Here is a 17,528-nt window from a genome sequence, read left to right as displayed (position 1 = left end):
TGATCCTAGGGAAGCTAAAAAAGAAGGTGAACCCATGGAATTGGTTTTTTAAACAATGAGAGCTTTATTAATGTGAGAGTAGTTCAACTTGTAAGTAAATACACAGTTTCTCCGAAGAAAACATATAAATGGCTAAGTATCTATGAAGATACTTAAAACTCATCATCAAAGAAGTGCAAATTAAAAACTTACGTCTTTTAGAAGAGCTCTTAACAAAAAGGCAAGAGATAAGAGGCTGTGAAGTATAGGTAACACGTGCTTTCTTCATTAAATTTTTAATTAGATACAGCAATTAGGAAAAAAAATTAAAACCAATAAGAGGTTTCATCAAAAAATAAAATGAGAACTTTCATATTACCCAACACACTTTGGTCTTCTTACACTCCTGTGTTCATTGCAGTGTTATTCACAAAAGTTAAAATATAAAAGCATAGTTTGTACCTATCGTTCATTGGAAGGATAAAGAAAATACAGACTGTCTCACCAGAGTTCTTTTGACATATTATTCAGTCCAATGACCAAAAAAAGGTGTTTTCATTTCTGACAGCATAGATCTGCCAGGATGACATGAGAAATAGGATTGTTTCCAGGAAGAAAAAAATATTCCTAAAACTAATTTATATGAAGAACCTAAGATTGCCACACACATAAAAGCATTCTGTGCAATGGTGGATACCACGAGAAGATTGTTAGGGGAAATGCAGATGCACTTGCTAGTGGTAAGTAAAAAAAGTAGTTGGTAATTACGAAGAGTAAACACAGTGTACTAGTGACCTGCAGGTTGACAGGGTTAGTGACACCTTAGTGTGGCCTGGAAATTTGATAAGAGACCTAGCTTTGGGTATTGTCACCATAAATGAAAGCAGTATTAGGAGAAACACAGACAGCATGCTAATATTTGACTGTGGCAATAAGTTGTTATGTGTGAGAGCACACTTAAAATCATGTTCATCTCACATGTTTTACACTATTTTAAAGGGAAAATTATACTGGCAGCCCTCTAAGATTATTCGAAAGGGACTTTTTAAATTTTCCTTATTTTCGTATTTGTGGGGTTACTTGATTGAGAAAATAAGACTCATCACTGGGGTGATCACGATGAATATGAAAGGAAATCAGACAGAGAATGGTGATGAAGAGTATTAATGTTCCATTAACTCCCAAACAATGTTTCCTTCACTGTTGATCAAAATTTTTTTTTGTTTGTTTTTTTTTTTTTTTTTTTTTCGAGACAGGGTTTCTCTGTGGCTTTGGAGCCTGTCCTGGAACTAGCTCTTGTAGACCAGGCTGGTCTCGAACTCACAGAGATCCGCCTGCCTCTGCCTCCCGAGTGCTGGGATTAAAGGTGTGCGCCACCATCGCCCGGCTGTTGATCAAAATTTAAAGAAGAACTTCATTTTGCTATTGTGATAGTTGGTTGAGTAATGTAAACAAAGTAAAAGGAATACAAACTGCTAATTTTGAGGCACAATTGAGGGTGGGGACCCTACAGAAAATTTCACATATGATCTCTTGCAATTTTTTCATCACTGCTGAAGGATGGGAAGACCTGTTTATGCCAGAAAGGACACTGGTGGTCAGAGTTGCCAAATAAGTAAACAAGAAAGTATGTAACAGTGATCTTTGGAAGTTGGAATATATCCAGCCTGGTGGGCCACGTTGATTGGAGAGCAATATATCAGTAAACCCCAAATATTATCTGAACTATGATAAAACTTTTATTAACTCTATCTTACCTATGAATAAATAGCTAAGACTCACAAGGGATCTTTGTGTATTATTGATAAAGCATAGAAAGTTAACCAAAGAAAGAAGAAAAATCAGTTTGGGGAAGAAAAGTGTACATTCAGATTAAATGGGAACACTGCTCCAGGAAATACTTTCTGGAAAGAACATACAAAGATATTATATAAGTGAAACATTAAAAATATTTAAAGTACATCAAAATTATCTTGTTCCAAAAGATTAAACTTGAAATAGAATTAAATAAAGACTAGGAGTAAGCAGGAACAGAGGAAAGTATATATGCATGCTTGTTATCGGCATATAACTATAGATGTAAGCTAGAATACTACTTTAGAGAATCCAATAGTTAAATTCAGAAGATAAGATGAAGTAAATTATGAAATTATAGAAGATAGCCCAATCCAGGAACTATAGGATTTTAAGAAATGCCTGGCAAGTGTTCAATATCATAGTAGAAAAGAAACTTGATCTACAAGGCACCATTTTGAAATTATGGAATATCAGGAGAAAGTAGAGTCCTAGCTAGAGAGAAAGAAAGTAGAATGAAGGGATGAAAAAGCCAAATGTCTTCAGTTTTCAGGGCATGGTAACATCATGAAATTTCAAGAGTGACCATTAAAATCCAGAATTGTATTTCAAAGCAAAATATTAATCATGGTAATCATAAAATTAAGGCGTTTTCTAAGCTGTTTCCTTATGGAGTTAATTTTCAGAAACTATTTGAATGTTAAGTATGTAAAAACAAGGGAATATATTTAACAAAAGAAAAAGGTGGTATTTAAACAACACAGTATTGATACCCAGTAGCAGTTAAGTTGACATAAAATGGAGGAACTGAGATAGACATGGAATTGAATTATTGTCATGTCCACAGAACACTAACCAAACAAACAATTGTAAGAAAACACAGAAAAATCAAAGCTGATGTTCTCCAGTAATGCTCAAAGCAACAAAATTGGTATGATGTGAACTTTATTTCAGTAGCTTAAGCTAATTGGAAGTGGAAAATTTTAATCTTTATTTTACATGCTTCTGCTTGTCATGCATACAAACAGAAAAACAAAAAGGTTACTATATTTTGAGACATACTAAAAAATTTGCCACACACTAAGTTTATCTGATAAAGTATGTTCATATATACTAAAATATGCATGCAGTGCTTTAGTTATATTCTACCATAGGTTAGGATGTATGTCCTTTAATTTCAAAGCACAAAGTAATCATAGTAATCATGGTCCACATATTCCAGTTTAGCTGAAGTCATCTCTATCCATTTTCTTTAAAATAATATGCAAATAATCCAGAAAAATAATAAATAATTCCATAGTTTAAAGAGGAAACAAACAAAAATTAGAATTAGTCAAGGAACAGCAATGAGTATATATAGATATGTATATACATATATATATATATATGCATATATCTTATGCAATTATAGGAACTATGTAAGTTTATATGAAAAAAATTTCTTGGAAAATAAAAATATTAAAAGCAGTGTGAAGAAAGTTCATAGCACTAAATGGAAACTGGAAATATCTCACACTAGTTAGTTAACAGAACATCTGAAAACTCTAGAACAAATGGAGCAAATTCACCAAGGAGGACTAGATGGCAGGAAATATTCAAATTGAGAGCTGAAATCAGTAAAACAGAAACAAAGAAAATAATAGAAAGCATGAATGAGACAAAGAATTGGTTCTTCTAGAAACTCAAGAAAATGGACAGTTACCCAACCCAACCAAAAGGCAGAGGAATTATCCAAATTAACAAAATCAGAAACAAAAAAAAAAGGGGACGTAACAACAGACATGGAGGAAATCTAGAGAGTCTTCGGATCATACTTTGAAAACCTATACTCCACAAAATTTGAAAACTTAAAAGAAATGTATAATTTTCTGGATAAATATCACTAACCAAAATTAAATCAAGACCAGATAAGTAAATTAAATAGACCTATAAATGCCAAAGAAATAGAAACAGTTACCAAAAGTTTCCCAACCAAAAAAAAAAAAAAAGCCCAGGAAAAAATTGTTTCAGCACAGAATTCTTCAAGATTTTTACAGAAGAACTAGTACCAATACTCCTCAAATTGTTCCACACGATAGAAATAGAAGGAACATTGCCAAACTCTTTTTACGAGGCTACCATGACCCTCATATATAAATCACACAAAGACATTATTAAGAAAAAGAATTACAGACTAGTCTCACTCATGAACATTGATGCAAAAGTACTCAATAAAATACTGGAAAACTGAATCTAAGAACACATCAGAAAAATCATCCACCATGATCAAGTAAGTAGTCTTCATCCAAAAAGATTCAGGGATGATTCAACATAACAAAAATCTGTCAATGTAATCCATCATATAAACAAACCAAAAAAAAAAAAAAAAACATGATCATCTCATAAGATGCTGAAAAGTCTTCACAAAATACATTTGTTCCTGCTTAAGGTCTTGGATAGAGCAGGGATACAAAAAATATACCAAAACATAATAAAGGCAATATACAGTAAGCCTACAGTCAAATCAAACTAAATGGGGAGAAACTCAAATGATTCCACTGAAATCAGAAACAAGACAAGGTTGTGTCATCTAACCATATTTGCTCAATATAGTACTTAATGATGTAGCTAGAGCAATAAGAAATTAAAACAAGATTAAGGGGATACAAATTAGAAAAGAAAAATTTAAACTCTCACTATTGGCTGATGATATGATAATCAGCAAATTACATAAATGACCCCAAATATTCTACTAGCGAATTTCTACAATTCATAAACACCTTCAGTAATGTAGCAGGGTACAAGATTAAATAAAAAAAATCAGTAGCCCTCCTAGTAAAGATGATAAATAGGCTGAGAAAGAAATCAGAAACATCATCCTTCACAATAGGCACTAATAACATAGAACACTTTGAGTAACTTAATACAAACAAGTGGAAGACCTGTATGACAAAAACTTCAAATCTTTGAGGAAAGAAATTGAAGAAGAAGTATCTCCCATACTCCTTGGTAGGTAAATTAAAATAATAAAACTGACAATCTTATCAAAAGAAACCTACAGATTCAATGCAATGCCAATTAAAATCCCAGCAAAATTCTTCACGGACTTTGAAAGAACAATACTCAACTTCTTATGGAAAGCAAAAAAGAAGTAAAGAAAAAAAAACAAATAAAACAAAACGAAACAAACAAACAAAAAAAATGAAGATAGGCAAAACAATCTTGTACAATAAAGGAAGTTCTGGAGGTATCACAATTCCTGACTTCATACTCTACGACAGAACTACAGTTCTGAAAACAGCCTGGTATTGGCATAAAAGCAGACAGGAGGACCAATGGAACCAAGTTGAAGACCCAGATATTAATCCACACACCTTCAAACACCTGATTTTTGACAAAGATGCAAAAAATGTAAAATGGAAAAATGAATCTTTAACAAATGGTGCTGGCTTAACTGGATATCAATATGTAGAAGAATGAAAACAGATCCATATCTATCACCATGTACAAAACTCAAGTCTAAATGAATCAAAAACCTCAACATAAAGCCAACCACACTAAACCTCATAGAAGAGAAAGTGGGAAGTATACTTGAGCACATCGGCACATAAGACCACTTCCTAAGTATAACCCCAGCAGCACAGACACTGAGAGAAACAATTAATAAATGGGACCTTTTGAAACTGAAAATCTTCTATAAAGCAAAGGACATGGTCAATAAGACAAAAAGGCATCCAACAGAATGGAAAAAGATCTTCACCATCATCATATCAGACAGAGAACTGATCTCCAAAATATACAAGAAGTGAGGAAACGACATTAAAATAAGAAATATTTTTTTTAAATGGATACAGACCTAAATAGAGAACTCTCAACAGATGAGTCTAAAATGGCTGAAAGACGCGTAAGGAAATGCTAAACATTCTTAGTCATCAGAGAAATGCAAAACTAACAACTCTGAGATTCCATCATATGCCTGTCAGAATGGCAAAGATGAAACACACTAATGACAGTTTATGCTGGAGAGGATGTTGGGTAAAGGAAACAGTCTCCCATTTTTGTTAGGAGCAGACTGGCAAAGTTGTTTTGGATATCAGTATGGTGTTTACTCAGAAAATTAGGCAACAACCTACCTCAGTGTTGACAGAAGTTTCCTGTTCTTCCTGGTCTCGCAGCCATTTAGTCCCAAAGAAATCACACAGAGGCCTAAACTAATTAATTTCCTTTCAAATCACCAGTTTGTTTCTATAATTGCACTTATAAAACTGTAATCATCCAGTAAATGAAGACTAAGAAAAAACTCCAACATTACTTGTGATATTAAAGGAAAAATAAAAAAGTTGTCCAGACCAGTGTTAAAATTATATATATACATATATGTATATATAATATTCATCCTCAAGAATAATTCTACATCAATACTTTATAATTCAAAAATATCTGCATGAAAATACATCAAATCCCTCTGTGTAAGAAGAATGTAGACTGTGCAATGAATATTTTTAGTGAGATGGTCATACTCCCTAAAACTTCACTGCTATGATCTGTCTCTACAATATGACTATGTGTTCCAATGTCCTGCCATTTCTCTGGGAATTTACATTCAAATGAGCAGAGCTTCTTGATAAAGGTTGGCTAAACTCTTCAAAGCCTCTACATTGCTGTTTAAATCCACAAAACCTCCAATTATCTGCCTGTCTTGGGTATGTATTATGCTCAGTAATGCTGACCAATCTTAGAGAGTGCTCTCATTCTGCATGAGAAAAAGCAGAGGGCATTCTGTATGTGGGTATAATAAAGACTTCTATCACAAAGAATAAACAACTAAATGAGCGGCAATAAACTTAATTTGCACATTAGATATGCTTTTCCAAGTTCCGACATTTCAGTTGAAAATAATGCTGAAGCAATGAGGCCTATAATTGAACATCCAAAACTTCTCCAGTGGGGAAACAAAAACAAATGTTGCCTGCAAACAAGATCATTTTTATAGCCTGCTGTTACTCTGCTTTTTAATAATTTTCTAAACACTACATCATATAATTCACTCCTATAGATGATATTTATATACAATTCATATATGTATAGGATGTGGTTTTTATCTAAGTCCTAAAAAATGAGAACTTTTAAAACTATTTTCCTCTCTATTCCCTGTTTGTGCCTATAGAACATGTCCTCAGATCACATTGGGCATCTTGGAAGGATCTTGCAAGGCAGCTGCTAATTGCATTCACAGTGTCTGAACAGAAAATTGCCTCATCCTGTTGCATTAGTGAAGTAGAATTTCCAGACACACAGCGCAGATAACTTCAGAATCCTCTTAACACAGATAAGCCGTATCAGCTAAAATGAAGCTGGAAATATCTCACTCTTGTAACCATTATCTTTTTACATGTTATCTAACAGCAACATTTCCTGCATGACTGAAGCTGATAAATAAATTCAAAGGGATATGATTGTTTTATCAGCTTGATTGAAATTTCTTATTTGTTACTCACCACTGTTATCCTTACATTCACTAGCATGTGCTCATTCAGACTCGAGAAATAAAATCTTTGATTTTGTAATGACCATCAGATGGACATTATGTGTCAGATAGCACACATACTCACAATGTTAAGCCATCTTAAAAGGAAAGAAAATGGTTAGTAAAATATATAGTATTTTTCTCAGACCAAGGTTCCAGATTTATAGATTGTAAAATGATAGATTTTTTTTGTTGTTTTTTGTTTTGTTTTATTTTGTTTTGTATTGTTTTGTTTGACAGTGCTACTGCCAATGAAAAGAAATGAAAGGCAACAGCCCAGTTGAGACAGGATTATAGGAAGATTGGACAATCTAATCAAAGTTATATTTCACAGGTAAATAATAGTTTATTAAAACTGCTTGTAAATATACTATGTATATGTTTTGTGTATATCTGTAATTTTACTGCTGTATGAATGGATATAATTTTCTGTAAGTTCATATTGTGTAGTATTTTTTTGTCATTGGTGAACAAACAAACAAAAACTCAAGTTCCCTTATTGTGAGATTTACATATTTTCTAAAAATTAAAATAAAGAACTTAACAAATATCATTTCTATAACTATATACAAATAAATAATAACTTGGGGTTGGAGAGATGGCTCAACAGTTAGGAACACTGTTTCTTCTCCCAGATGACCCAAGTTTAATTCCCAGCCCACATGGCACCTCACAATTATCTGTAACTCCAAGGTCTAACACCCTCACACCCTCACACAGATATACATACCAAATACCAATGCACATAAAATGAAAGTAAATAATAATTAGACAACCACACATATTGACATCAGCTACATTAACACTGGCACCTTTTCTGCTGGTCAGTCAACCTCCAGTGCTTAAACATCAGGACAGAGCCAGGTGGTGGTGGCATACACCTTTAATCTTAGCCCTTGAGAATCAGAGACAGGCAGAATCTATGAGATCATACCCAGCCTTGTCTACAGAATTGAGTTCCAGGACAGGTGACCAAGCTACAGAGAAACTCTGTCTCGAAAACCAAAACAAACAAAACAAAAATAACAAGCAAGCAAACAATCCGCTAGGACAGTGGATTTTCTTCACAAAGTTCTCAGATTTCCTACAGCTTTCTATTTACCCTCATATGTTAAGACATATCTACTTGAATCCAGAGAATATAAAAACCCAAAATGGAAAAGGTGAAAGTACTTAAAAATATGCATTCACGTTTTTTTTCTTTTCTGTGAGTTGTTTCTGAAGGTTGAATTCTGAAATAGTCAAAACTGTCAAATTTTAGAGAAAATAAACCAGTACAGCAAACATTTGTGGATAAATTTGCAGAATAACCATTCAAGCTCTATACTGGGCATATGAAACAGCTGTCAGTGCTGTCGTTCTTAGAATTCATCTCAGATTAAAACATAAATTGTTCTTGCCCTATTTGTTACTGGACTAAAATGGAAAGTAGTGCCCTGACTATAAACAAAATAAGTTAGTGAACTATATAGTCTGTAAGAAGAGACAGTACCTTCTTGACTTCACAAGGAAGTTGCCCTCTTGATGCCTAACAATGTGGTTGCTGAAACATGAGTTGCCTGTTGACCACACAACAACATGTAGGGACAAAATTTCATAAGGTGCCATCTCTGAAAGAAGAGCTATACAAAATCAGTGGCTGGTGAAAAAGAGAAAATTGTTTTTTCCCCAGGGCTTTATAGGTTATTCAAGGGCAAGTGGTCAGCACTAGAAACATGAACATAAGAGCAACACTAAATAGACTCTATAGTTTATATATGTCAATGGTTATTATGGAAGAACTCATGAATTCAAGGGAAATTGGGAAAGACAAAAAGAGTCAGAGGGGTGCAAATGATATAAATACAGTGTACTCATTTATTAAATCCTTGAAAACTTTAAATTAAAAAAATAACAAATCCAGTAAATAGTAGTAGACAAAAGGATAAGTCTGTTCCTGTTGTCTTCTCTTTAAAAAATAATCTTATACAACCAAGACTTTCTTTAGGAAATAGAATATTTGTGGATTACAGTGGGGCTGTTAGAAATGCCCTCACATAGTGATTATTTTTTTCCCATTACAAGAACTAGAAATAAATTCCACAGAACACAGAAGCAAAAAGATTTGCACTGTGATCATCAAAACTAACCACATTCCAGAGAATTCTAAGTAAGTCACCTTTCCTTTATTTTCATTAACTAACTCTGCGCAGTGAGCATCGCAATAATAATGATTTCTGGGATCTTGACTTGGAAGAAGCCTTTCCTTCAGTTTTGTGTAGCCAGAAACCTTTTTTTCCTTAGCCCTTGGAGTTACTCAACAAAACCATCAGCCTTACTTTGATATTTCAAAGTGTAGATCAGTTTGATTCCTCAATCTTCCACATAAATTGATCCTCATAGAATAGTGGTGGTAGAGGCCATTTGTTCATTTTCCCAACTGCCCAGACTCAACATAATCACACAGAAATCTCTTATGAATTGCAATACTGTTTGACCAAGACCTTAAGCATATTTTTGGCTGATTCTTATATTTAAATTAACCTATCTTCATTAATCTGTGCATCACCATGAGGTTGTGGCCTACAGGGAAAATCTCGGTGGGCTCCAGCAGAAGCAACTGTTTCTTGTGGTGGCTACATGGCTCTCCCTTACTCTGCCTATTCTCTCTATATATAACTCTTATGACCTGGCTATATTATGTAAAGCCATTGGCTGAAAGCAGCTTCTTTATTAACCAATAAAAGCAACACATATACAGAAGGATTTCTCACACCAGAATACATTATTACTGTTGACTTCTATCCTTCCTATTTCCTGTTTGTATACTCATGGGCTTCTCTATACCTGTAATATTTAACTACAATGGCATGACATTCTCCACCATGCTTTATTTATCATCTGTTATCATTAAATAAAGATATACTTTCTGAACAGTCTTAATTAGAAGCGATGCAATAAAACTTATTTTTTCTCTTCCATAACATGTTGTTTCTTCAAATACAAAGCATGTTTCAAATATAAAGCTGTTTTCTATATATAAGCACTGGAAATTTTGCTACAGAAACACCTTCCTATTCAATAAAACCATGACATGTGTCTTGAAACACTAAGTCAATCTCTGTTTTACACTGATGACAGTGCAATCACAAGAACAGTTGTTTCTTTTTGTTTGTTTTTGAAAGTGTACTACACTGGTATAATTTTTGACATTGATTCTTATCAGTTACATTTTCCCAGAGTGTCTCAGACAATTGTCTACAGTATATCATACACTTGAGACAAGTTGGCAGAAATAACTTCCAGGGATAAAGGTGAGTATTTATTTTCCTTGAGTTATTTTAAATGATAGTTGAAGTTAGTTACTAACTTCTTTTTCAGTAATATATTTATTTTTATCCAGAAAATTCAAGAAAACAAAATTGCAGAATCGAATCATTTGGGTTTAATTAACTGCACATACTGCTTTACTGAGTCAGTCATTTTTATCATCCGGGAGACAAGAAATAATAGAAGTGACACGGCTTACAGTAAACATACCATTTTCATGAGCTGATATTAAATATAATAAAGTAGCAAAAGTAGAGAATAGACAATCCTGATGCTAATTATGTCCCTTGGTGATAAATGAACGTGTATCTGAGTTGATTTTAGCTTAAGACTTAATAGTGGAATATGCAGTTTTACCTTGCCAAATCATACAAGATTGTCTGTTTGCTAGGAGGGGGGATATGGTATCTCCTGTGGACAATGTAACTTTGATGTTTTCTCTTTGAAAAAAACTGCTAGCCATGTGGTGGTTGTACCTGCCTTTAATCCCAACACTTGGGAAGCAGAGAAAGGTGGATCTCTCTGAGTTCGAGGCCAGCTTGATCTACAAAACCTCATTCCAGGACAAGATCCAAAGCTACAGAGAAACCTTGTTTCAAAAAGAAAAAAAAAAAAAAAAACGAAAAAACTTCTTGTGTTTGTGGGTTCACAAAACTCCATATTTTCTTACTTATGTACCAAGAGTTGTTTAAACAAATGATCATGTTTTATATTGGACTGTCTTAGATACACAGCATTATGACTTGAATGAGAATGCCCCTCCATCTGTCATAGGATCAAATATTTAAAACTTGGTTCTTAGTTGGCAAAACTCTTTTGGAATGATTAGAAGGTAAGGCTGTATTGGAGGAGGCTTGCCTGGGGATAAACTTTAAGGATTCAAAAGGCTTGAGGTATTCCCAATGTGTTCTACGGGATGTGAACTTTCAGCTTCTGTCCTCCACCATGCTTGCCTGTGTGTTGTCATGCTTTCTGCCATTATGGTGATGGACTTCTATTTCCCAGGAAATAGAAAAAGAAAATAAGCCCTTCATTAATTGAGCTGCTATGGTCATGGTGTCGTCTCACAGCAATAGAAAAGGAACATATAGAAAATGTTCATACAAAACAAGAGCATCTGAATAGCATTTAACAAAAAGGGGGGCGGGGGCTACTTGTGAAGTGTATCAAAATGTCTATGATCCCAAACACTAAGGCATGTGGAGAGTTTTAATATTCTGGAGCAGATATTAGCACTGCAAAAAGCATACACTGGCATTGTTAACTGCCAAAAAATTCACATTTATCACAGCATTACATTCCTGCAGTTGGCATTCCATTAATAAATGTGGTAGGAGATCTCTTAAGTAAATGTTGAACTAAAATGTTCTACACATACAATATGTTACCAGTTTGGCATGGTAACACTAGTCAAGATATGCCTAGGTGACTGTAATATGCAGCAAGTCCCCCTGAAACCAAAAAAAAAAAAAAAATTACCTTTCACGATGAGACTGCCACTACTTTTCCCACTGCCAAACTGATTTGTGGCTACACAGGTATAAGACCCAGCATCGGACCTGGTCACGTTGCATATCTTAAGGCTGCCATCCTCCAAGATAAATATTCTAAAAAGAAAATATACAATGGAAGGCTATTTGATATGAATAAATTATAAATGTTTTCAAATGCTATTTAAATGATGAATATATTGTAAGAATCATTTCCTATTATCATGCTCTTAACTTGAAAACATCTTAAACAGCATAAATTCTTATGATTTTAATACAAATATTATGCAATGACTTGAATTATTACTGTTTATTTCAGTGTATATAAAAATCAAATAATTGAGTGCCTGATAGTTCAACATTCATTGAGGGATGAATAAAAAATATAAGCATTTGTCATACATTTGGAATAGTCAACTCACTTTTGAAAATTGAACTTGGGTTCATAAGAATGGAGGCCAACCTTTATATTATAGTCAGTGTATTCATAAAGCAAGTTTACATAGGCTTTTAAATCACCAAACAATAAGGTGTAAAACCATGAAATTATTTACCTCTGCTAGACAGTTGGAAGGACCATCTGTATGGTTCTGTGAGCAAGGGCCATGCTTATTATGGAGCACATCATACCAGAAAGTAGCAGAGTAAGGTATAATCATGAATTATTCATGTACCATTTGGAATTAAATATTCTTTTACCATATACTACACAGAAGATGAATACTTCACAGATTCCAGTCTTTCCAGAATGGTTCCTTTAAGTTTTCTCTGACATTCAGAGTATCTATGCAAACATTATAATTTTAATGTAAATAGAGAAAACCCAAGTGTGTTCTTTCTTACCTCAAAAAATATTTTTATTAGAAAAAAATGGGAACAAATAAACCATTTTTGTTGGGGCACACACAGATGTGAGCCTGTTCCACCTTCTCTGAAGGTCAGAGAGCTGGAACTTATTTTTGCTCTTTTAAAATTGTTGATAATAGTTGTAGCTACAAGAAAAGATATCCTGACCTAGAGTGTTGTTGATTGTTTCTTGGACATTATGATGGCCTAGAGTGGTGAATTGGCTCCATGCTCACCAATGATCCAAAAATTCAAGCATACTTCTGTGCTCCTTTATTTAAAACAGAAGGTTTGACATAGGGAATGACTGTCTACAGGATACTTGGTCTAGGGTGTGTTTCAGTGCATATTCCTGTCCCAAAAATCAAAAAGTTTACATGGGAAATAATGGCTTGATGTCTCAAGTATTGAAGCAAGTAAATGTTCTGGTTGTCCTTTGTGTCATGTTAAAGTAGTCTTTGCTTTTTTTCCTCCCATTTGCATTGGGGTATAAAAACGAATAAAAAAGAGGCTGGGCAGTGGTGGTACATGCCTTTAATCCCAGCACTCAGGATGCAGAGACAGGTGGATCTTTGAGAATTCAAGACGAGCCTGGTCTACAAGTGCTAGTCTCAGGACAGTCTCCAAAGTTGCAGAGAGACCCTGTCTCAAAAAGCAAAATAATCAAAACAAACAACAACAGCAAGAAAATGTGGGCAAATTCAACACTCAGTATTTGCTGAGTTACCCTTCCATTACTAGTCTGTGTCTCTGAGTTTCTTTCTTAACTCTGTTCTATCTACCTAACATTTCTAATCTTCGCATTCCAACCCTGGAAAATACAAACCTATCATGGGTAGGATCGTAGCAGAAGTGACATCCCAAAATGGCATATGAACCATTTTTTCCAAATTTAGGTTACATTTCAATGGCATATAAATCTATCAATGTTTCAAAAAGTCAGTTTTTAAAATAATGATTGCCATTCAGAATTCAGAAAGAAAGTAGAAACAAACTAATATTATTGACGACTGTTTTCAAAGGAAGATGGGAAGTCCATTTGCAATCATGTCATATCTATTAACTATAACAGAATGTTATTTGTAGAAGTGCAAACAGATCATTGTTTCTAATATGTGTATAACACAAAATGGTGCTAATATAATTAATTACCCAATTTGAACCACTGTAAATATTAGCCAAATAGAATTTACATGAGACCAGTGTTTGATGCTGGGCTTACTACTGAGGAAAAATTCCAAATTTCTGTCAGTGAGCAGAAAAGGAATTAGAATGTTCTAGGCCATGAAATTTATGACATTATAGTATTCTCCCAGAGTGGATGTATTATATTTCTGATTTTTGAAGCATCTGACTTAATAATTCCCGATTCACCTTAAGAATTGCAATACTACATCATTGACAGAGTAGCAAACTTATTCTTGTATACAAAAATTATGCATTTGGTTGACTTAATCAGAAAAGGTCAGAGTAGGAAGCAATGCTGGGCCTTCTCTACATTTAGCATTCAAAGACTACTAAAATCTTTTTTCACAGCCTAAAATCAATATTGTCCAATAAACCATTTTACATTATTAAAAACAGTATGTTGCTGCTACCTAACAATAACTAAACACTCCTCAAATACAACAAGGAGAAAAAACAGGAATACAGCCAACCATAATCAAGTTATAGTAAAACTGACATTTGTAGGTAAGGGAAAGGCATATTCTGAACTGATAGAACCTTACTTCACAATTTGACAATACTTTCATAGAAACAACATTGATATTTTACTATGCTTGTTTGGGGATAATGGAAAATATATATTATAAGAAAGTTTTATTGTCACATACAGAAAGAAATTTAAAATATATCTATGCTATACTTAGGTTTCCTTAGTCTTTAAAGAACAATGTACAGGACATTATAATCTGTCAAAAATCAGGAAGAACATTTTGATAATAAAAATGAAAATTTGAATAGTCAGCCAAGAGAGTATAATTATAAAGAAGAAAATAAAATATTAATAATTTGATTGACTGTATGCTTTTTAATTTCAGACAATATTCATAGAACACCAATCATGTAGATTATTGCAGATATATTTGAACTCCATAGAATTATGGAAAGGATTTCAACAACTCAAAGGATATATTGCCTTTATTATGTTTAGGTATGTTCCTTGTATCCATGCTCTCTCCAAGACCTTTATAATGAAGGAATGTTGTATTTTGTCAAAAGCTGTTTTGGCATCTAATTAGATGATCATGTGCTTTAATTTTTCAGTTTGTTTATATGGTGGATTATGTTGACAGATTTTGGTATGCTGAATCATCCCTGCATCTCTGGGATGAAGTTGACTTGATAATATTGGATGATGGTTTTGACTTGTTCTTGGATTCAATTTGCCAGTACCAGTGTTTTATTTAGCATTTTTGCATCAATTTTCATAAGTGAGATTGTTCTGTAATTCTCTTTCTTAGTAATGCCTTTCTGTGGTTTGGGTATCAGGGTAATTGTAGCTTAATAAAAAGAGTTTGGCAATGTTTCATCTGTTTCTCTTGTGTAGAAAATTTTGAGTAGTATTGGTATTAGTTCCCCATATCTATCACTATTTACAAAACTCAAGTCTAAATGGATCAAAGACCTCAACATAAAGCTAATCACACTGGACCTTATAGAAGAGAAAGTGGGAAGTACACTTGAATGCATTGGCACAGGAGAACCCCAACAGCACTGACACTGAGAGAAACAATAAATGGGACCTCCTGAAACTGAAAAGCTTCTGTAAAACAAAGGACATGGTCAATAGAACAAAATGACAGCCTACAAAATGGGAAAAGATCTTCACTCTCTCCACATCAGACAGAGGTCTGATGTCCAAAATATACAAAGAAGTCAAGAAATTGGTCATCAAAAGAACACATAATCCAATAAAAAATGGAGTATAGACCTAAACAGAGAACTCTCAACAGAGGAATTTAAAATGTCTGAAAGACACTTAAGGAAATGTTCAAAATCCTTAGTCATCAGAGAATTGCAAATCAAAACAACTCTGAGATTCCATCTTACACCTTAAAGAATGGCCAAGATCAAAAACACTGATGACAACTTATGTTGGAGAAGTTGTGGGGAAAAGGGAACATTTCTGCACTGCTGGTAGGAATGCAAGCTGGTACAGCCCTTTTGGATGTCAGTGTGGTGATTTCTCAGAAAATTAGGAAACAACCTTCCTCAAGACCCAGTAATATCATTTTTGGGTATATATCCAAAGGATGTTCTATCGTACCACAAGGACATGTGCTCAACTATGTTCATAGCAGCATTGTTAGTCATAGACAAAAACTGGAAACAACCTAATTTCCCCTTGACCAAAGAAGGAATAAGGAAAATGTGTTACATTTATACAATGGAGTACTACACAGCAGAAAAAAATAATGATATCTTGAATTTTTCAGGAAAATGATTAGAGCTAGAAAACATTATTTTGAGTGAGGTAACCCAAACACAGAAAAACAATTATCAAATGTACTCACTCATAGGTGGTTTTTAAAAATAAAGGAAAGAAAACCAGCCCACAAACCTTAATTCCAGAGAACTTAGACAGCAATGAGGACCCTAAGAGAGATTTATATAGATCTAATCTACATGGAAAGTAAAAAAAAGACAAGATCCCTTGAGTAAATTGGGAGCATGGGGACCTTGAGAGAGTATTGGAGGGAGGAGGGGAGAGGCAGGGAGGGGAGCAGAGAAAAATGTAGAGCTCAATAAAAATCAATTAAAAAAAAGTTCTGCGCTCACTGGTAATGTCAACTCCTCCTCGGTAGTCTAGAATATATATATATATATATATATATATATATATATATATGAGAGAGAGAGAATAAACAAGTAAACAAAGTCTTTACTAAGCTGCATGCATGTATCCAAAATACTGCCTGTAAATAATATATATGTATATATAAATATATATACATATATCTATTAGAACTCAGAAACTTATTTTACTAAGTATTCATTCACTTCCCATTTCTACAGCCTAGGTTATAAAAGATATAGTCAATCACTAAGAGCAGCATTAACTGGATGTAAATTCCTATGTGTATAATTTTATTTGTGAATAATGAGCTTTCATAAAAGATTTTTTTAATCTGAATTTAAGATACTCCAGTCAATTCTTGAAATGTAATAGAAGAAGTATTATATACATATGTACAGTTTCTAGTTTCTAATCTTTCCTAACATCTACAGATGTAGTTTCTTAGGAGATATCCATCTTGATTTTGGAACCAAGATCTCTCACTGAACTTGCATTTTGCTGTGTCAACTGTACTGGGTTCCCAGTGAGCCCCAAGATTCTCTTGTCTCTGCCTCATTCCTGATTTGATTACAGGAATACAAAACATTGCATAATTTTCCCCATGAGGTCTGGGAGTAAAACTCAAATGAGTTCCTTGCACAACAAACATTTTACTTATTGATCTACCTACCCTCCCCACCCCAACTTTCCACATACATTAACATCAGGCTTAATGATTTATCCCTTATTATAGATGAGTTTTAAGCATTGATTTACTAACACAGGTGTAGAGAGACCCCGCCTTTTGGGGCGGGACAGCCTC

General features: G+C 33.8%; 1 protein-coding gene across 4 annotated transcripts in view; it reads right to left on the bottom strand.

The window, feature by feature from the left end:
- Positions 1 to 17,528, bottom strand: part of Cntn6 (contactin 6) — a 375,071-nt gene that overhangs the window by 38,065 nt on the left and 319,478 nt on the right. For all 4 annotated transcript variants that reach the window (XM_005364955.3, XM_013353087.2, XM_026788275.1 and 1 more), the window contains one exon: positions 12,068 to 12,195. In XM_005364955.3, coding sequence (XP_005365012.1) covers positions 12,068 to 12,195 — 128 coding nt within the window. The remainder of the gene's footprint in view (positions 1 to 12,067; positions 12,196 to 17,528) is intronic.

The sequence above is a fragment of the Microtus ochrogaster genome, unplaced genomic scaffold, assembly GCF_000317375.1.
Source record: "Microtus ochrogaster isolate Prairie Vole_2 unplaced genomic scaffold, MicOch1.0 UNK1, whole genome shotgun sequence".
Lineage (NCBI taxonomy): Eukaryota > Metazoa > Chordata > Mammalia > Rodentia > Cricetidae > Microtus > Microtus ochrogaster.
Note: the sequence above shows the minus strand (reverse complement) of the source record. Positions and strands in the feature narration are given on the sequence as shown.